At 52.2% G+C, this 21,566-nt stretch overlaps 2 protein-coding genes across 6 annotated transcripts in view; both read left to right on the plus strand.

The window, feature by feature from the left end:
• The window catches only part of Rh5 (Rhodopsin 5), a 216,355-nt gene that overhangs the window by 108,473 nt on the left and 86,316 nt on the right, over nucleotides 1-21,566 (plus strand). The window lies entirely within an intron of this gene.
• The window catches only part of Lar (tyrosine-protein phosphatase Lar), a 212,662-nt gene that overhangs the window by 19,999 nt on the left and 171,097 nt on the right, over nucleotides 1-21,566 (plus strand). For 4 of the 5 annotated variants that reach the window (XM_076901469.1, XM_076901472.1, XM_076901470.1 and 1 more), the window contains exon 3: nucleotides 14,730-14,868. In XM_076901469.1, coding sequence (XP_076757584.1) covers nucleotides 14,808-14,868 — 61 coding nt within the window. In that variant the 5' untranslated portion in view covers nucleotides 14,730-14,807. Of the gene's footprint in view, nucleotides 1-8,455; nucleotides 8,462-14,729; nucleotides 14,869-21,566 lie in introns of those variants that run through there. The other variant, XM_076901474.1, reaches the window with a different exon arrangement.

Genomic DNA, 21,566 nt, shown 5'->3' on the forward strand with positions numbered 1-21,566 from the left:
GCGACTGGCTCCGACGATGGCAATCAAAAAAGGATCGAGATTCCGAGGAGTCATGCTCGAACCGTGGCAGACTTTAAGTTACGGCTTAGATACGAAAGAAGGTCTACGCTGGGGAGGCGCTGGGATTGATTGTGGCTACGAACGCGTGATTTATCTTTTGCCCTCCTCCTCGTCTCGACCAGGTCGCCCTTTCCGTTTTCTATTGCGAGGATCGGCTCAAAAATCCGGTTTCGAGCGTGAAAACCCAGCAGCGAGGGAACGAAGGGCGGCGAGCCTCGAAACGGCACTAAAAACGAACGTTTCGTTAAGAAAGTTATAAAATTTAAGTTATTGCACCGTGAACGACTTCGCCTCTTTATGCGGACACTTTGGCGGCGTTTAATTAACCGCGGATCTTAAATCACGTACGGATATATCGGACGGCTTAGAGGCCCCTAACGTCGGACGGTTCGAGCAATTTTCCTCGTTCTTTCCAGCCGATTCGCCGGTTCCAGTGGAACGGACTGGTTAGCCGGAGGAATAGCTGTCGTTACGTCGACTCGAGAATAGTCGCGTTCAAGTTACAGCCATCAGTAGAATTGGGTGCTGTTAGTCAGACACGGGGGTGCGCTGCGAAAAAGTCTGGACTCGAAGAGAACGAGAGGGAGTAAGAAACTCGCCAAGTAATTATTTTATACGCCAATTCCAGAACCGTAGCTGCCGTCTACTTTCGAAATTTCGTTTGTTAATCGCATTTGTTTCCTCTCCTTCCCCTCCGTTTGAACGCAACAGGTTCTTCGAATAGACTGTCGAAAAATATTTTCCTAAATTTTATGATTACATTATTCGTTTACTCGTTCCAAGTTTCTCCACCCTTGATGTAATCGATGGTTCAGATTTATCTCAGAGTCTGCAAAAATGAAAGCCACTGTGAGAACGAGAGACTGGTAGCTCGACGCTCTGAAAACGTCACTGTGTGGCACGCAGCAACGAAGGTAGACGGAACGAGGAGACATTAAAATGTCTCGGGGTCGGTTGGAAATCAATGTTTGCGATTACCTGTCGTCGGACCGAGCCTAATAGGTATAAGTTAGCTGCCGCGCAACAGGCAGTCGTGACACACATAAATCCCAACTAGACGGCGAGTGGCACACCTGACTTCCGTCCGGACGTGTCGGTTTCTCCGGGAGATATACGGCGCGCCTTAACGCGAAACAATTCCCCCTCTGTTTTTTTTTGTCTATCTCCAGACGTTCGTCTGATCAATCAGATATCGTTGACAACGATCAGCTCGAGGAACGCTGGTTCCTCGTCGCGCGAAGTTGCGCCAGGGCAATCAGGTGGCGAAGGGAAGACGCGAAGTTGGAGGGCAGAGAACATTTTTGTAGATACTCCTTCGGTGCTTCGAAAGTATTGACCAACGACGACGGTCGCGTTCTGTTCGCGGTGTTGTCGAAACTTTTCGTTCCCGTTGCCTGAGAAAGTTCTGACACGATCCCGCCTCCGCTCTCGCGGCGTTTCCCTTACCTCTCGATGGACTATACTTGGCTGGCCGCCTCTGTCTCTCGATGTAACTTATATTTAATTACTGTCGGTAATATATTAGATTTAAAGAGTTCCCTGGTGAAATATCGCGACATTAAGAAAACCTCGACGCCTCCACCGCGGCCGGAGGGAATGATTTAGCTTTCATGAATTCTTTAACGCTACCGGGGCGACGAAGAAAGTCCGCCCCCAACTTTGGAGTCACTTGTATCCCGGACACTTTCCCACCTCTCCGCGCCAGCTACTCGTCTCTTTTTCTCCAGCTTTATCATCGCCTCCAGAGGAGGCTTACGCGGCCTCTTAAATTCGCGCGATCGTTTCCACCCCCGCCTCGTGGCGAGGGTTGCGTTTTCGTCGAGGAATTAATAAAGCTTTTCAATTACGTGGCGATCATTTCTCGTGATTCATTTCGCGAACGAGGTCTTAGCAGTGGGTCTGATCGATGCTCGAGGCGTTCCTCCGGGCGTATCACCCTTTTCTCGTCGAATACAAATCCGAGCGACGGTTTTCCCGATTGGTTGCTCTGCTCGTCCGTGTTTCGCCGTGGCAAGTATCATCGCGGGGATCACAAAAGTCGCCTCGCGTCTTTTGTGAGCTCAGCCTCGAGAGCGCGCGATTATTTGGATCGCCTTCCATCGCTCGGTGCACCGTAGTTCTCTCGTTTTCAATCGTGCCACGGGAAAGGGGGGTACGGGGAGGGTGGTTGCCTATTCCGCGCAGAATTCGATAAACGAAACCTCGTTTCCGTGCTCGCTCTTCTTTTTCTCCTCGTGCCCATATTTTACCGGATCCGTTTAATTCATTAGAACGGAGTCAACGGTCGAAGTAATCAGCCATTCCGGTTCACGCAACCACGGCTGATCCGCGAAGAAAGGAAGCCTAGTAGTCGAAAAAACAGCCATTCACCGTGGCCTAAATGGGCGAACGCGTTTATCGTTGCAACGCGGGAGTATAAACGAGCCTCGAATGGGCACGGACGGGATGAAAGGCAACGAAAGCGCCGTATCTCCGTCGAACGAACGGTTAATATCTGTTGTGTCGATTGAAATCACCCGGAATACGAGCGCGCTGCTCTTTATTCCGTTCCGTATTCGCGGAAAATTCTCCCATTCAATTTTAAATCCCCTCCTCCTTCGCTTATTTCCTCTTTTCCTCTTCTTTTTTTCCGCCCCCGCTCCCCCTTTTTCACGGGCAAGAGTCGTGAAAATAAAACAACAGGGGATGGGATAAGCAGAGGGTATAGGAGACGATGGAAGAGCCCGTGACACCTAGCGCGATGTCTCTCTGATGTACACGAAACGGCACTTAAATCTCGGATCAACGGGCATGTGGGTTAAGTGAACCCGCACAGGGGCCGCACGCTCCGATGATGAAACGGCAACGGGGGCGTGGGGGGTTGAAAAACTCGACAAAAGAGCCTTCGACTCGCATACGTAGAAAAGATACGCGAAATATCGTCTACGTTGATCGTTCGACCGCCCCTCTTTATCTTTCTATCTCTCTCTCTCTCTCTCTCTCTCACTCTTTCGTTAATTGCTCCTCGTGGTCGTGGTCGTTATTGTCGATACAAAAGTCGATCCGACGATGGGAAACGAGTTAGAGATCCGCGAGATTAAAAATGAGACGGGACATAATTATTTAGCAGAGGCAACAGGCTTTGACGAGAAAGGGGTAGTAAATCTTACGGTCGCGATTCGCTCTCTACCGATAACAATAGGTACGGTCGAGCGTGTCCCGACGGCTGTGCAAGAATTTAATTGCGAGGGCTTTTCTTCGTTGTTATTCCTGTTTAACGACCACGCAGATGCCGCATAATGGGATCCTCCGTTATTCTTTCATGCGGAAGCAAAGCTACCGTGCTCTACGCTCGGCATTATCCTGTCACTTCCTTTCTTTTTTCTTCTTTCTTGTCTTCCTCTTCCTTTTTCATACTCCTTTTAATACAAAGAGGCGGTGATTTCGCGGGCGGGAACCGCGTCCCTCTAAACGTTGCGATTCAATTATACGAGCGGGACGATCGAACCACGGCCAAGAGAGCGTTCCACGGTAATCCGAACGGTCTGTCGGTTCGATGAGAAATGTAGAATCGGCGCGGGGATACCGTACGATGGAGCAATTCCATTAGAGAGTCCACCCCCGTTTGGGAACCGAGTGACACAGGGCGCGGGCTGGGCTCGAGCGAGCTCGAGAGACACGAAACAGGGATGAAGATGTAAAGGGCGGAGGGAGGTGGAAATTTGACCGCGCGCGTGGAAAAGGACACGGACGGTTTTCGAAAAGTGCTCGAAAAACCCCGGTGGCCGGTTAAATTGTGTACAATGACGTTTCGTACAAGCGCGGAGGGACCAACCCCGTTATTCGCGCTCGACTTTCTCTCTTCTGGTCCTATAAAGCTGTACGAAAATACCAGACCACTGACACGACTCCAGTTTAAATGAAATTTCTTCCGTTAGCACAGAAGAAACTTTAGAGGATCGTTTCGTGACATACGATCGTTGTTACACGGCGCGTGGTAATTTTTAAGTCGCAACGTCCCAGTGAAACGTCGCTCGTTAGACACGGCAACGCGGATAATGGGTTAATGATCGCTCGGTGCGTGCACACGCTCGCGTTTATTGTTTACGCTGTGAATAGTTTGTTCGCTGTTCACCCGTTTATCTTTCGACAGTGGCGCAGTGTTTGAAAAGCTTTCCATCGGGCGCGATCTCGTAAGCGCGCAAGGAAAAGAAATAATTGGACTGGCGCGTCGCGAATGAACGAAAACAGAACCGCCGCGGAGGCGGGCAAAGCGGTTCGATTTTCGCGAAATAAAACACGCGACGGACGATCGCAGTTTTGTAAAAGTGACTCGCATCGATCTTGCGGGGGGAGCTGCGCGAAAAGTGCACTGTAGCAAAATGCATAAATAAAGCGACCTGAAAGCACGAAGCGTTGGCGGGGATATTTTTTTTTTGGTTTTTTCTTTTTTTTTTTTTTTTGTTTTTGCTAGCAACCAAGTAATGGAAACATGGGGAAAAAATTGTTTCTCAAAAATTCTCTGAGGAGAGTAAAACGTTCCGTGCAACGCGTCAACTAAACGCGTGACGGTTTTTTTATGAACCGTCGGTTGGCAATTTTTAATCGATTTAGTCGTCGTAACGAGAAATATTGGCCCGCTCTCTGTGCGCGACGCTCGGATAACAATGGCATTAAAAGTGCAACATTGTCGCGGACGATAATTATTTATCGCATTACTTTTCAATTTGACACGCACACGGACGGCGCGCGCAAATATTTCTGGATTTATTTTCGAATATTGAGCGCAAAGTTAGTTCGCGATTAATCGATCGGTTTCGAGGGCACGAATAATTGCGAAACTGGATAAAAGCGTAATCTCAGGCCAGAGATGCGGGAGCGCAGGGATTGTTCGCGCGCGTACTTTTATATTTGCAGTGAAATAATAAAAAATGTAATACAGAGAGATATAATAGGATATCCGGGACGCGCGCAAACATTTTCATGTTTACGTTACAAAGCTGCGCCAGTATTCCCTGCAGCTCGTTTCCATCGGCAAAAAACACGGGAACGGGCAATAATGCGTAGCATTAAAATTGTTTCAATCGTTTCCTACTTTTTCCTCGTTACCCCTCTGATACAGGAACGACGCGCGTCGTTGATCGTTCGCGAGACGACGCGGATTTTCCGCTCGACGCTTCGACTGGGCTCTCGCGAAACGCGCGGGGGTTCGCGATTTCGTGCGAGACCGATTCAGACGGGCACTCGTCGAGCATCTCGAGGTGACGCGAAGTCAGATATCGGGGTTAAAACAGTAGAAGCGCAGGAACGAAGGAGGAAGTCTGCGAGCAACTACTCCGCGCGTTGTGTGCAGCGGGTAGAAAACGGGCGAGTTCCGCCGCGGCTCGTCGTTCCAGTCGTCGTTGTCTGCATTTTCGAGGCACCGACGGGTGGATACGAGGGGCCTTCAAAAACTTTTAATTAATACGGATGACGAGTACACAAAGCCTCGACCGAGCAAAGAATTTCGGAACAAAGGGAAGGGAGGAGTATTGTTGTCGGGTCTTGTTACGAGTGACACGTCGAGACGAGAGAAAACGAGATGGAGACGAGATAGTCGACGGCGGGCGTCGAGCGGCGCCAGGGGTTGGGGGGCGCGCGCGAGAAAGCCGGGCGAAGATAAAAAAGAGCGCGAGTAGAAAGGAAACGAAGAGTAACGCGTAAAAAACGTGGAAAGAGCTTCCATTTCAGTATCATCCACTTCCCTTTACTTCCTCCGCTTTCTGTAGAGTCCCCCGTCCTCCCGCGACGTCGACCGGAAGGAAACGCGTAAACAAGAGAAATCTTCTACGCGCGCTTGCCGTTTCACGCTCGCCTTTCATACGCCGCCCGTTTCACGGCGTTTAAACGGAGTTTCGCCTGGAGGATCGTCGTCGACGTTAATCGAACGCGGATCGACGAAGGCAAACGGAAAAATATCGCGTACACGGTGGTTTTTATCGCGGCCAATTGAGTAATTGCGGTCCGGCCGTCGGGCGTTACGAAAACGCGCGAGTTAAACACGCTCCAACTCGGAATTACCGTCGAAACATTTCCCTCCGCTGAAAACTTTCGAATACATCGTTCCGCCTGTACGCGGAGCGTTACCAGAGACGGGGAAGCATTAAATCCATTAGCGGCTATGGAAAGGTAATATACACCGGAAACCACGGTGGCCATTTAACTCCGCCGGTTTCTTTTTCCACCCCCCCAGGGTTCGAACGAAATTTTAATGCGGAACGTTCCATTCAAACGATACGAACCGTTGCCAAAACAGTGAACTTTTAAAACGGTCGATCTTGGGGACCGCCCGGCGGATTTTAATTACTCCTGTCCCGCGGTCACGAGCGACCTTCGGGGTAGAGGGTTGCGCGAGCGTCGTCGCGCAACGAACTTATCCGTTTCTCGAAACTTTAACGACCGGCGTAATTATATTTAATTGCGCGGGGATACAAGTCCAATAAAACGGCGACTATCGTCGTCCACGTAGCGTAGGCGCGGTGTACAGAGAGGGGGGCGTCGCGTTCAGGAGTATCGTCCTGCGACTATTTTTAAAACGGGGTTACTCGCCCCCTCGCGAGCAAGGAACGACGGCACAGGTTGCACAGGTTCAGCGGCGATCTGATTAATGTTGCATCGTACGAACGCTTTGGCCCCCATCCGCGTATCGATCTACGTGTCTCGCGATAAACGGAAAGCCAAATGAACGAGGAAACGACGAAAGGGGGCGGCAGAGCCGTGGGATTCGTGTTCGTTTGTTCGCGGACGACATCCACACCGATGTCGGGAGCACCTCGTCGATACCACCGTCGAAATGAATTAAAAAGCGTCCGTTGCCGCGCCTCGCGGCGCTTTCCGCAGGAATAAGGAATACAAGAGGAGATGTAACAGTGCTCGGATAGGTCCACGTCCTCCATACACGCGCTGGGGGAAGATTCGAAGCCAGAGGCGGGTTTCATGCTTGCTCGTTTTGTCGTAGCCTCGTAAAATATCCATTTCTGTTATCTGTACCTACACACACACACGAGCCGGCTAGATACGTTACGTTTATTTTTCTACCGAGTGACAAGTACAATTCTTCCATCCGACACAGTCAGATTAAACTCGATCCGGTTTGATAATCGCGTCGAAATCGCGGCGAGCATCCGAGCCGCTCGAACGAGCACTCGATTCACCCCTGGCTTCGCTCGTCCAACCAGCGTCCACCCTCTCGTTCGTTCGTTTGAAACCGTGAAAAACTTCGACTCGCCCTCCCCCGGATCCTCGGTTGGTCCGCGCCCAACGATCCTACGAAGACACCGCGGCGGTGGTCCCTTTGCCACTGACAATTGGATTCTCCGCACTACTCTCGTCGAGTTACAGATTTTTCCTTTCCGCGAAAATTTCCTTACAGTCGCCTTTGACAGGGGATATTCTCCCCGCCCGTCGCCGCCGCCCTTCTCTGTCTTTGCTTTCCTCGGTTCGTTTTCTCGCCCTCCGGAGTCCCGAGGTGCAGCGTTTCTAAGTACCGACTCGTGGGAGGAAGGTTCGTTACCGGTCATAGCCCCCCTTACCCGCTCGAGCACTCGGCGAAATCAGCTTTTCTTTGAATCACCGTCGAACGCGAGAGACTCGACGCAGGCAGCGACACGACCGGGTCTCTCGATCGTGTCGCGCCATTAGAATCGGTTTCTGGACGCTATACGCCTCGCCGCGACGATCGTTCGTCTTATTTGCAGGCGGCAGTACGTGGCCCGATAACCGTTCGCCCGCCGCAGCCGCAATTAAGATTTCAAGCGTAATTGGCTGGCTCGCCTGTGGAAATACGACGCGGATCTTCGGTTACGGATTCAATTAGAGGGCATTTCGCCAATTAAATCGGCCGCGTCGTACGGGACTCCGTGACGGACGGTGGTGACTTTTAAAAGGATCTTTCGTACCAGCCTGTCGCGAGCTTTCTTCCCGCGCTAAGTTCCGTGATCGAGGCGATTAACTGCGTGGTGGAGAGGCAGTGGAGAGAGGTCGAATTTTTCTCCGTTTTTTTTTATGTTTAACCCCCCCTCTCGCGTTCCTCCGCGCGTTTGATTAGTGTTAATTTACCGCGCAATAAAAGTCGAACGCTCGAGAGCGTTATCGAGAGCGTTCCGCAGCCGGCGATGGAATATAAATTCCGTTTAATCGTTGTCAATTAGCGATTTCCTCGCACAATGGCATTCGCTCGATCCGCGGCTCGATGAGTGCCAGTGGGTCGGTAGATGAGAGAGATTAAAAATTTTTTTACCGCCCCACCTACTGAAAGCGCAAAGTCGTCTACGTGTACATAACTCACGGGTGGTATAGCTACGCGGGAAAGCTTTAAGCCCAGCTGTGTTACTCGTTTTATAGTGGCGGGAAATAAGGTGGGCACCGGCAATTCTGGATACCCGTTACGTCGAAATGAATTTTTAGACGCTGCCCGTTCGTCGCGAAACATTCGCAGCCCCCAATACCCGATTTATTGATCCCCTTCTTCCCCCCTCGATCAAACGAACTTCTTCGTCGTGTCTCAGAACGCAACTTCGAGAGCTTTTTGACGATCGATTTCAGATATAAACGATCGATCCTCGCGTTAACCGTAACGACGACGAAGGGTTGAAATCGTGAGCGAAACGAAATTAGAAAAGATGGGCTCCCTTCATCCCCTTTTAAATACGAGGCGAGCCACCCGACACTATGGCTGGGTATCGTACGCGATATCGTTGTATGGAAAAGCAGTTTAACGAGGCTGGTCCTGTTACACGGGCGAAATGAGCCACGTAGAGGAAATAAATTATTGGCATGCTAAACCGGGCGGGTGGTAGTCGGGCGAATTGTTGGAAGGTAAATGATATTTAACCCCGCGGAGAAATAGCTAATTGAAACCCGCTTAATTTACTCGGGGAAAGAGTGACGCGTATCGATTCGATGGCGGGCAAGTTTTTTAATTTTCGCTCGGCCAGGAACGGTTTATCGGTACCCTCGAATCGTATTTCGATTCGATCGGGGCAGACATCCGGCGTTGAACAGAAAATTTCCATCCCGTTATTATTGTATCGGATCCGGTTCGAAATAACTAGCCAAGTATGTTTAGCGAATCAACACCAGCCAGGGTTGGGGAGGAGAGGGTTGCAGCGTCGACGAGTTGCGCGCGGGACAAATTCACTTTTACCATCGGCCAGCCGGAGGGACGCGGTGCCTATTATATATAAACGCGTGACGATCAACTAATTATCAAACGCGACCCAAATCGTGTCAACATTAATCGCGGCGTACGGTTCCGCGATGCCGAACTAACAATCTACATAAAACGAGCCTGATTCGCAATTTATAAACACCGACGTAACACCGTTGAATTAGCCAAATCGTTTTATCGCCGATCGCGTTCCATTCTCGCTGGTTCCATTCGCGCGGGGACCATCCCCCTCGCGTCTTTCTCTCCCTCTCGCCTGCGTTTCGGTGACGGTGTGATTTCGGAGCACAACCGGACGGGAAAAAGGGAGGAGGCAATGAATGGAAGAAAGGAAGGTGAAAAATAAAGGGAAGGGGACAGAAGGATGGGGACATTTCCGAGAGTAATTTTCCACTGGGTGGCGCCAAGAAATGTTTATTCATAAGTTACTAGAATGCGCGCGATGTACGATTGTCCCGCGACGTTTCGCATGGCCGTTGCTGCTGGCACCACCGACTCCCACCCTTTTATCTCTTTCACCTTTTTCCTCTCTCTCTCTTTCTCCCTTTCTCTCCACATTCTCTCGCGATAGGTTTGAAAAATTCCGATAATCACGCAGCGTCGAAGCTGAGAAAGCGTAACCGCGACGAAAATTAGAGGGTACACGAGCCAACGAATAAATGCCGTGACCGCCACCCCTTTGAGAGTCGAAGAACCGCGTTGATCCCGATTATGCTGCTCGTAATGGAGGATAAACGAGTCGAAGGGTCGCGCTTCGTTTCGGGAAAATAGCGTGCACGGAAAAAATCAATCGCTAACGGTATCGAGTGACACGCGTAAACATCAGCGGATGCCTTTCGGCGGCGCTTTTCACGGGGCGAAAAGCGTCCTCCACCGGGACGAACAAAGCCTCGCCTCTCGCTCGGGTATTTCTATGACGGCCGTAAAACAGCATAGCCAACGAGTTTAGTTACACGGCGCCGTGTAAACAGGGAATCTCGCCCCTGATCCTCTGCCACTCGTGACTTATTAAATCGAAAAAACGGGGAAAGTTCCCGTTCTAATGGAACACTTTGCTCTCGTCGCGGTTCCCACCATTTCCCGATAGCCTCTGCCTCTCCCGTGCTCCCCCCTGGATCTCGTGATAAATTCATTCGCTATCAGAGAGAGAGAGAGAGAGAGAGAGAGAGAGAGAGAGGGAGAGGAGGGGGCTGTACTCTTTTCGTTACTCTCGAACGTCCGACCGGTTCGAAAAGTTCCCAGCGGACTAGAAACCGGCAATATCGCCGGTGGATGATTAAGAGCCTCTCAGCCGTGTTTCTTTATTTTCCTCGCCGCGAAATTTTTGGACGGCTGCCATCGGGACGCGACGGGACTTTTTTGCTCGCTGTTGTTCGGCCCTCTTCGATAGCGTCGCGTTCGGAAATTACCCGCGTCGTGGAAACGGCCGGAACTTTCCTGGGTGGACCTAATAATTTCCCACGGCCTTGCGCCCCCGCCACGCTTTAGAATCGAGTCGGCGGCGAACTGCGCCCGCCGCGCTTCTTCCTGGTTATTCTTGCGGCCGTCGCCTTTTGTTCGCGGGCAAGAAAGAGCAGGCAGATTTTCGGATTGAAGAATGGAAACGGCACGGTCGGAGATTCCGCGGGATTTATCGGGGGCTGGATATTAAATTAAGTTACGCGTACCTTGGCATTTTTTATTATTACCGCGGGAGCAAAGGAACACGCTCCTCCCTCCGGAGATACGCCACGGTGTTCCTCGCCTCTTCTTTCTCTTCGTTTCCATTTTTTTTTTTTTTTTCTCCTTCCCTTTCCTTCCTCGTCTTTTCCGCCCGCCATTCCCCCCGTTACTCTCGACCGTTCCGTTATCAAGTTACGTTGACCCGTTTATACATTTCCGAGTCGAAGTATGCGCGTTGGCTCTCGCCGGTGCCGCCATTGTCTCGACGCACGGAGATCTCCCCGTCGAACGGATCCAGTCGGAGCGAGAAACTCAAATTATCGGAACAACGCGTCATTGTTTCGCGTTCTCTAGCTTCTAATGACATGCCCGCTAATGGACAGCTTATTATTAACCCGTAACGTCTAATCGCCCTGCCGTGGACGGCGGGGTCTTATCGTCGCGCGGCCGCTAATTTAATTAGCCTCGCCGCCTCCGACGTCGCGTTACTTTCGCCCCCTTCGCAGAGACCCCCCCTCGACGGCGGACGGTCGTAATCGATAGTTGAAACGGTCGAATCGCGCTCGTGCTTATTAAAAATAAAGGAAGAACGGGGCTGGGTAGGGGAGGGGCGGGAAAAAGTGGAATTGGCCGGGCCGATAATTGGAGGCGAAAGTAATTTCGTTTCGTATCGTATTATAACCGTCTTTGTTTGGAAACGAGTTATGCGGTCCGTTCAGCACGTTCGCAAGTGCGCATCCAATATTCCGGGAGCGAATCGGTGTACTTTGTCGGACGGAGGAGGCTGGCGTGACGAGAGCGACGATAGCCCGGTATTAAAAGGGGTGAATTGGTGGTGGAGGTGCCCGAACGAGGACGAGGCTATGCGATCACCGATGGGTCGCTCGGTTCTTTTTTTTTTTTTTTTTTTTCTTCTTTCCTTCCTTTCTCGCCTTGATAATGCAAATATCGACCGCGTTTGTATCTCGAATCGTTTCTGCCCTCCCTCCCCGATACTGCTCAATTTGCCTCTCAAGGTTCGTTTTCACGGCACGGCTACGGGGGTTAGTAAAAGTCACGAGTAAGCGAACGTGACTCTCGACCGTTCCTGGTCGAAATTAAAGGCACGAAAGTGGAAAGATAAGAGGAGGAGAGCCACGCGGATACGTTCTCGTGGAAACGCGTTAAATAATGAACGGCGAGAACGAAGAGAAGCGAGAAGGAGGAGGATGAAGAAGAAGAAGAAGAAAGTGTCGGAAAGTACACACGGTTGGCCACTTACCCGCTCGAAAAGCGTATCACGGTGACGGGCGAGGGTTTCTTCGGCAGGTGAGGAAGCTCGCCGTACTCCCAGGGGCCCTCCGAGTTCCGTGGTCGGACGACCAGGGGTCCGGAAAGAAAAAAACCCGCCGGCGAATTTAGCTCGTGAGTCGCGTAGCAGCGCAAGCGTCGAAGATCGCGCGACGCGTATCATCGATACATGCTTTCTTCACGGGCTTTCTTCACAGGTTCCTCCGTCCGCGCGTCCTTGAACCGCGGTATTCAGGCCGCGTATGCCCAACCCTCGTCTCGTTACCCGTATCCTCCGACAGCCTCGTGGTCACCACGAGCACCGCCATCCCTGGGAGTACCACGCGGACAAACATCGAGCTAGAAACTGCGATACGTCGGCCAGAGTACGGCGGCGGCGGCGGCTCACCCCGGAGGACATCCTCTCGCGGCGGCGAACGCATGCGTCGCGTTTAAACCAGCGCCGAAACCACCCCTCTCCACCACCGCCGCCGCTTCCTATCCGTCTCCTTCTCTCACGATCCACGCTCCTTATCCGTCGCGTACGTTTCATCCTGGCCCTTCGAAATCGCGAAACTCCGTCCCGTATCGTCGTCGAATTCGAAATTGACCCCCTTCGATGGCGGATAAATTCGTAGTTTCATCGACGGCGAGGAGAGTTTCCTTAGGGGGTGAGGGACGGTTGTTGGGGGTTGGATGGTATTTTCTTAGCTCTCGAGTCGACTCGTTCGAGTGCCGGATGAGGGATGACAGAAAAATTTCGTCTGCCGCCGAATTCATAGGCGTTTCGTTACTCGGATCGGCGAGTTCAGAGGGGGATGTCGCGCTTGCGCGTCTTTGAGCGGTAGGTCGCGAGGGGGTATCGTCGGGGAGTATGGGGATGAGTCAGTCAGGCCGCAGCGCGCGTTCAGAAAACTACCCTCGACCCGATCCCACGACACCGGCAGCTATTTAGCGATTACTCGCATTGAGTTTTGCGGCGCCGTTCGCACGTGTTGTCTCCGTTTCTAACCGCCCCTTCTCGCCCCGCACTCTGTTCCCTCGCGTCCCAGTGAAACCGTTTCGAGTGCTCCCGTGCGGCTAGTGGTGATCGATCCTCGGAATGCGTGACTTCCCGGCTGACGAGCGTTTTTTGGATTTGCACGAGAAACGGAGGTAAACCCGGGTGGTCGAGGAGATCGGCTCTGGTGGAAGAGCGAAGAAAAGCAACCTGTTGGCTTTGTTGCAAACAGTGCAGAAACCTGGCGAGTTCGTTGCTCGGCCATTGCTGGACGCGACGATTCTTTGTTCGTAGATTCTCAGTCGAGGACGAACGGGAGAATCGTTTGGCCGAAGTATTCGCGGGAGTTGAGAGCGCGTAGCTTCGTTGAAAACGCAACGAAATGACGTCTGTTGGTCTTGACGGTTCGTTGCGGAAGAAGTAGAGGTAACGAGCAATCGAGATCGAAGCGGGCAAGCTTCGAACGAGTGCCATGAAGAGGATCGTAATCAATCGTAAAGCGAGCACAAAGGTGGGACAGACGTTGAAATCGTCCAGCCGGAGGATGTAACCGGGACGAACGGAAGTCGAGGAAGGCGTCCGCAGGTAGCCAAAGCGAGCGCGTCGCACGGCGAAGTTCGACGCGGATACACCCCGTGGGTGCCGTTTCGTCCTCGGTAGACGTAAAAAATATGGAATGGTCGTGGAATCATCGAAAGAAAGAGTCCAGGTAAACCGTTCGGAGGTCGCGATTCGACGATTGTTCACGGAGGAACGGAATGCCGGAAGCCTTGGTGGATTCGCAGAAGGGGAAACAGGGAAGAGGACCAGCGTTCCCTTCGATCGTTTACTTCATCCGTCGCGGTACATCTTATTAAGCGTTCGCCGTTGGAATCACCGTAAAAGCGACGCGAGCAAGAGGAGAGAACGCGAGAAGAATAGGATCCGTTGGAAAGTGGAAAAGGAAGCGCGTCGAATCCCGTGGGAAATACGTCGAGAGGCCAGCATCTTTTCCGTTTTTCTTTTCTTTTTTTTTTCCGTTCCTTTTTCGACGTCGCCCTTCGAATCGATCCTGCGAACGATCGCGAGAGGGAACGAGGAGGAGCGCGTCGAGCCTGACTCGAGGATGTGAACAACCGCGGATCTCGTCGGCGAACAAACAGTGCGCGCGGTCCGTTGACGATGCTCGCGGAGACCTAACCGTCTCTCGTTCCTTCGCCGTGGTGCGAACACGTCAACGTATCCACGCGGTTATAGGCCGTGCGCTAGCGTGCGGTAAATGGCGCGTGTCGATAGTTACGTTCGATTCACGAGCGTTCCCGTGCTCGTGCTTGTCCCCGTCGCCCATCAAGCGGGCGCTGATAAAGAGTATTCTTTTCTCTCTCACGAGATTCGCGCGAGTTAGCTGAGACATTTTGCGATCGTACTGCTCGATCACACGAATTGCCACGTCCCGTCGCGCCTCACAGAAGGAGCCACCCCCCAACGACGTCTTCGTTCGTAACGGAGCACCGTACCCAGCGAGCGGAGTGAAAGGGTGGTATGTTATGACGAGGGTGATTTGTTTTTCCGTAGGTGGAACGCTGCAACGGTGGTAATAAGTGTGCAGTGATCACGGGTGATCGAGGGAAGACGGGAAAGAGGGTGGTCAATATGACTCCTATCTTCCTCGTCCTGTTGGTGGCTATCGACCTGATTATCGCGCAGAATGGTGGTGAGTAGTCGACCAGAGAAATCTACTTATTTTCAGAGACTCGTCGGTGGACATTTCGCCGGACTGTTCGAACTCTTGAGTGTTTCTGTGAACTCTGAACGATTACGCCTCGCGGACGTTGCTCGCGACGCGAACGTGCGATCGGGGCGAGATTCGATCCTCCTCGATCGGACGTTCCGTTTTCGTGTTCGATCGCGTTCGAAAATCGCGACGACGATACGCGTACTCGGTGCCACGTGGATAAAGAGTGATCTCGATGTCTCGCTGTACCGCAGCGAGAGAGGACATCGAGAAACGTGAAATCGTGAGCGCCAACGCGGCGCTCTTTTGTCCGTCGTTCGACGGGGAATTTGCAAAATTAACGCGCGAATCATCAAGAGGATCCACGAGACGTTCGACGGAACGCATTTCGACGCGTTTCGTTCGACTATACGCGAATATACAGAGTCGTGTCAACCGATCGAGAGATCGCGTTGGCGACGTCGAGCCAGAAGAGTCCCGAGGAGACCAGTTCTATGGACTTTAAGACGAGACGGACTCGACGAGGGGAAAGCCTCGCGGGCCCATATCCGCTCGCATCGCTTGAGTACTGCGATCGTTTCCTTTCGAACGGCGAGAGTTATCGCCGTTGTCCACATCCGATTCGATGACGAATCGCGCGCGACCATTGACTCCTCTCGGTCGCATGGTAATCACGGTCATTACACGGTAATCCGTCGCCTCGATACTCGCTAATTCAGCCGCGCTTTATGCTGACTACCGAATGACGATGACATATCCCCGCCCTGCCCCTCACGCGCCCTACCCCCCCTCGTATTTCAGGCAATTAATTACCCAGTAATCTCTGATCTCGACTCGGATCGGCGGTCGCAGAACGCTCAACGGTGAATTTCGTTTCGCCAGACGTCGGATCGTCGATAACGCGCACGCGACCGCTCTACCGCTCCTGGACACCCTTCGACACCCTCCGTCATCGAGGGTGCGTCGCGAGAGACGTTCCTTCTCGCGGATCGCAGAAATCGCGAGATGCCCGTGAAAATCGTGGCTGCGATCGAAGATCGTTCGAGTAGGACGTCCCAACGGGGGTTGAAACTAGTTTAGGCGCGGGTACGTTGTACGAGAGGTTCCCAGCCGACAGTTCCTCCCAACGGGTGTCTCGATTGCAATATATAGCTCCGTTAACGCGATCTCGACGGGAATCCCTTTCTTTTTTTAATTTGTACTCTTGACGGATACGCGTCTCGCGGTCAAGGAAATAAAGACGGAAGCCGCTAAAGGAGGAATCTCGAAAGAAGGATGAGCGGAGGATGAACGGAATCCGTGGTTAATGCAGATCCGGCCTGTCTGTCCTGTGTACTGTGTAGGAGGGGAAATAGCCGAGGTCGAGCGGGAAGATTTCCTCGGAGGTTCGCTGGCTGTCGCGCGTTCTCGAAAAATCATCCTCGAGGGTAGCGAAAGCTCTGCCGCTGGATACGACTCCCTGTCTATCCGTCTATTTATCTTTCTCCGTTACGCTTCGCTTTCTTTCCTTCCGTTTCACTCGTCCGCCGACTGTTTCGCTTTCGAGTCGGTCCCGGTTGCCTCTGTCACCGCGAGACTCGAAGGGTAACGCGTTCGTATCGCGACGCGGATGAAAATCGTGGCCAGCATCGGTTTCGGTTGCTCGCGTTCCGTTCTCGTTACGCACCACACCCTTTCGACGTTGCCTCTCTACGTTCGTTACCCACTTTTTCTATTTTTTTTCTTTTTCTTCCCCTTTTCTCTCTTCTTTTTTCTCCCCCTTCTTCTCCGCGTTATACCAAGCAACACGGTTTTTCCTTCCAGCCAGCTTTTACGCAAGAAATACGAGCAAGTTAGGAGAAACGCGAATTTTCCACCAGCCGTTCTACTCTCGCGGAGGTTCGTTACGACTAAAATCTTTGCCCCGCCTTTCGAACCGAGGGAGAAGTACAACGCATTTTTCTCGCTGGCAGAACCGGCTCCGAACGGAGAGGTAAAACGGCGATACGCCGCGCGGCTTGGATATGATCGAATCGATGAAGACGAGGAACGATGAGAATCGAATCTCTGCTACCCCGTCGAGGGGCTTGAAAAAAGAAAGGAACGCGAAATTTCGCGTCGGCTTTTAATATAATCGTAAAAGGGAATTTCGAACTCCGTTACCGTCCCCGCTTATCTCAGCGTTATTACACGTTCGATGCACGCTCGACGATGTAATTTACAATTTGGTTTGGTCGGATCGAGGACCATTTCGAGTTATTTTTCTACCAGTTTCGCAAACATAAATTGGCAGTTTCGAATTTTGCTAACGAATTTGCTTATTAACAAAATATTCGGTGGCTCACTCGGGTAGTCGCAGAAAGACATCGTTAGCGGGGATCTATAAAAAAAAAACATGGTCGCCGGTAGCTTTTCACCCCTTCGTTCGGGGCATGCTTTGAATGTGTTCACGTCCGAAAATTCTTTCAAACGTTCGCGCGTTCCGTCGACGCGACCCGTTCTAGAATCATTGACCCTTTTTCCTTTTTTTCTGTTTTTTTTTTCAACGTGACAGTCGGCGCGGTAACGGCCCTTTCGTTTTTCGGGTTCAATGGGGGGGTCACACGTTATTTATCGTTGCAGTAGACGCGATAATTTACATTCCGTCCGGCTGCGTTACGTCCGCGAGCCATCATTCGCCCGATCCGACGTTGTTTTTATCGGTAATTGACAGACTAGACGCGTCGAGGGAACGGATGGACGCCTTCGAAAGAGAGAGAAATGTTTGAAAAGCTTAGAGCGCAGCGCGGGAATCGCCAGCCAGTTACACCGTCACGGATAAGCTGAAAGCGATACTGTACGGGACAGTCTCCAACTGTTGCGATTCCACCCCGTTCTATAATTTCATCTCCCGTTTCGTTTCATTTGTATTCGAGAAATATCGAGAATTCCCACGTACCTCCCTCGCGCAGTAGTAACAGTCACCCATTCGTCCGACCCACCCCCTCGAAGTTCCAACGAAGCGAAAGAGTGGTGGCACATTTTCACAATTTCGCTGGAGATTTTTCAGAAACGATCGTCTCGCGAAAGGATCAGCGAGCGAAAAAAGGGAAACGATGAAACGGGTTAATCGTACAAATTCCTTGGACCGCCGCGCCTCCGAAGTTTCCTACCCCAGCAACTTTCAGTTAAACGATTCCACCATTTCTCATCGCCGACCGCCCTCCTTTCGTCGAGTCTGCCGCGCGTACCACCTACAACCCCTTGCCCGTCCCCCACCGGTTTTTTAATCCCCGCGAAGGTGCACGCGATCGATATTAATGGTACAGGGGGTGAAATTATCGAGGCGCGAGAAAAGGCAAACACGCGAGTAACGATTCCGACTACCCGAGCAGAAGTTGCGCCGCGACGCGGTCGTACCTGTGCGGTGGCGAGCGGTGGTGGTTGTTACAGGCACCCTGTCCAAGAGGGAAAGAAGGTACGTGGCGGCGGTGTGCGCGCAGGTAACGCTAGGGGTGGGCACGCGGGAGGGCTGGAACGGGTGATAAAGTAAAAAAGTTACTCCAGCTATTTTATGGGATACCTCGACGGGGGGTCTCTCGCGATCCACGGCTGGCAGGCGGCTGCCAGGGCGGTGTAGAATAGCTCTCGCAACCGCCGACAACACCACCGCCGCCGCCGCCACCCACCCCTCGCCGTCTTCCAGCGCATCCTCCGCCGTTTCGTTCTTGCTTCCTGTCCACCCCCTCGCGCAGGCTTTTACGGTATCGAACGAGTGTCGTCGGGATAAGCCGGAGGTTGGCCTAGACTCGCACAGCAGGTATCGCGCCGAACGTTGCCAACCGATGGGTGAGACCCGGAGAGAGATGGGCGGCGAGGGAGGGTCGAGGGGGCGCGAAGGCTTGGCTTAGCCGCAACATTCTCGGGTTTACACCCCCGTCGTGAACTTCCCCGTGGATCCGGGATTAGCCGTGGTAGGCGGCAAAGGTTCGTTCGGGAGTTAAACTGATTTTCTCGTAACGTCGAACGTGGAATGCGTGCATGCGGCCGCAAGCGTGACTTCCGTCGATTCTCTGGCTTCCGTCGGCCCGTGCCGCTGGATTCCTCGCGACAGGCTGATAAAACCGGACAGAAGGCTCTTCCGCGGGAAAGTATGAAGTTTGTTCGCCCGGAAATGAAGCTCGAAGAGCTACTCGACCGTGCAGCGTACGCTGATTGCTTCGCGTCTGATAATAGAAATCAACTTCCGGGGGATTTATTTTCGCTGCTTCTCGATGTCTATATCTGTTTCGAATGTATCTGTAACAGCAGCATCGAGATGCTTTCTTTGCTCGCTCGTCGCGCGTCTCGAGAATCGATTCGTAATTATTCCCTCTGCCATGGAAAGGGTTCTGTCGTGGCGAACGCGTAAAACGCGGCAAGCACGGGGTTGCGAGTGACATTCAGTGGAAGAGAAAATTCCGCGGGACTGGAGATGAGTCTAGAAATGCCGCGTAAAACTTTCTATCGTGGCAAGACGTTGACATCGTCGGTTTTCGTTGTTCCACGCACTGCTTTGTTTCTTGTTTTTTTTTTCCCATCCATCGTTCCTCTCTCCAGGCGCAATTTATGGGGAGTCGAAGTGCAGTTCGGTGTTCCCATCCGGTTCGAGGTGTCATCAGACACGCCGCCGCTCGCACATGCGAAATCTGTTCTGTAATTGACGTATATATCCGAGGGTGGAAAAAAAAGGGCGCACGGTTTTTCTCGATCTGGCGATGCGATGTTTTTTATTTTTTTTGGAAACTATGGGGGCACAAACGGTACACCAAATCCTCTGAGCGTCGTATAAAACCGCGAGAAGCCGCGGCACTTTACAAAGGAGTTGTTATCGCGCGGTCGTTACAGCGTGGCGGCTATTAAATGAGAGGCGTAAATGCATTTCATTGCATATGCATGATCCCTTCCCCCCTCCGTTTCACCAGCACGAAACTCTCGAACGGCGTCGAACGCACTTTTCTTCGTTCATCGTGTGACATTGAAAAGTCGTGGCGAAAACTCGTTTCGCACCGCTTCGCTTTCGTATATCCTCTCGTTGGTTTTTTACAGGTGGACAACGCGCGCGCGAAGTCTCGATCGAGCGTTAACGGTCGAAACGGGGAACGCGAACGCGCCGCTGGTGTCAGGGACGTAATCCTTTTACCGTCTCGAGGGAACACAGCCGCTGCGCGTTACTTTTCTCTCTTTGAATCGCGAAGTTACAGCGTCGCGACGTGTCGCGAGAGAGGCGCGCTAATCAAAGAATAATAGTATCGACGGGACAAAATTCGCAATCCACTTACGCGGTCCACCCGCGCGGGAAATGCGCAGCGTCCCGCTCGCGGAGTATTACAATCAATCCGCGGGCAGAAACTCCCGCGGCCACGATATTTTGATTTATTAAAACGCGCGCGGCGTAATTGGTCGTTTTTTATTTCCGGCTCGTTTGAATTATTTTAGCGCTCCTCCTTGCCGGGAGGGAAAGCTCTTTTAACGAGTACAGAGAAAAAGAGCAGAGCAGTAGAGAAAGAGGGAGAGAGAGAGAGACACGGAGAGGGAAAAGACCGAAAAGAAAAACAGAAGTGAAATAATAATAATAGTCAAGGGAAACGGAGCAACCTGCGCGGGGAATATTTCGGGCGTGGATAATTCTCGGGTAAAATAAATTTATCTAAAATAATGAAATTTTGCGGATGTTGCTAAATATACGGTCGGATTCCGGCGCGTTGCTATGGTTTCAGGCTACACGGGGTTGTAAAGCCCCCGTTTCTCCACGCATCGTCGAAGATAAAACGGCGACTCTTCGTCCTTTCTATCGCCGGACTAACTGCGCCCGCCCAGTATATTATCGGCCGGATTTATATCGCCGCCGTCGAAACGGATGGCCCGCCCGATGCGCGTGCACGGAGCATTCCTGAAATTTCGAATATTAAATTTATGATGGATCGCTGCCTCTCGCGAGGGTCCGACGGTTTTCCTGGCCGCTCTCTGTCTCTCTCTCTCTCTCACGAAGGAGCCCCCTGCCAGGGCTGGGCGGGACGCGTCCGGGAACAGGAAGTTGGGAAAATAGAGAGAGAGAAGCTGGGGGTAACGTTGTGTCCCCGAGTAAGATTAACGTTTCGTCGCTGCGCGGGGCTGCTTTTTCCGAATGCGAGTTTCGGCGGGTGCTCGCGATCAATCCGTCGTTTCCAGGCCCCGTTTGCCTCCCGGCGCCACACACAGCCTGCAACTTTTATCCAGACGGATACCGTCGAACCCGATGCGGCTGCTCGAGGATTCGAGACTTAATATCGACGCGCTTCTTCTTGCAGCGAGAGGATGCTGAGGTCGCGGGCGGGTTAACTCGATACAACGGGAGCCGGATTATCCTGGCCAGCGTGGCACATGCCGGTCGAATAATTGAATAACAAGTCTGTTTTGCAGCCCCGGAACGGGATTGCTTTCTTCGTTAAACAAAACTCACAACATTTATACCATATGTCTTCCACTGTGGTTGTTTAAGAGACGAAGTTCGTAGACTCGGAGAGATTCTGTTGCGTTTGTCGTTCGCGCGAAACCTTCGAGAATCTCGAAGGATCTGCTCTTCCATCGAGTGCTTTTCAGTTTGAACGAGTCGCTCGTTTCACTCGTCCACGTTCGATTTCTTCTCGAAAATCTCGCGCCTCGAGTTCGATCGCGAGGTCTCTTCTCGCGCGACGCCC

This window comes from Xylocopa sonorina, chromosome 9 (genome assembly GCF_050948175.1).
Source record: "Xylocopa sonorina isolate GNS202 chromosome 9, iyXylSono1_principal, whole genome shotgun sequence".
Taxonomy (NCBI): domain Eukaryota; kingdom Metazoa; phylum Arthropoda; class Insecta; order Hymenoptera; family Apidae; genus Xylocopa; species Xylocopa sonorina.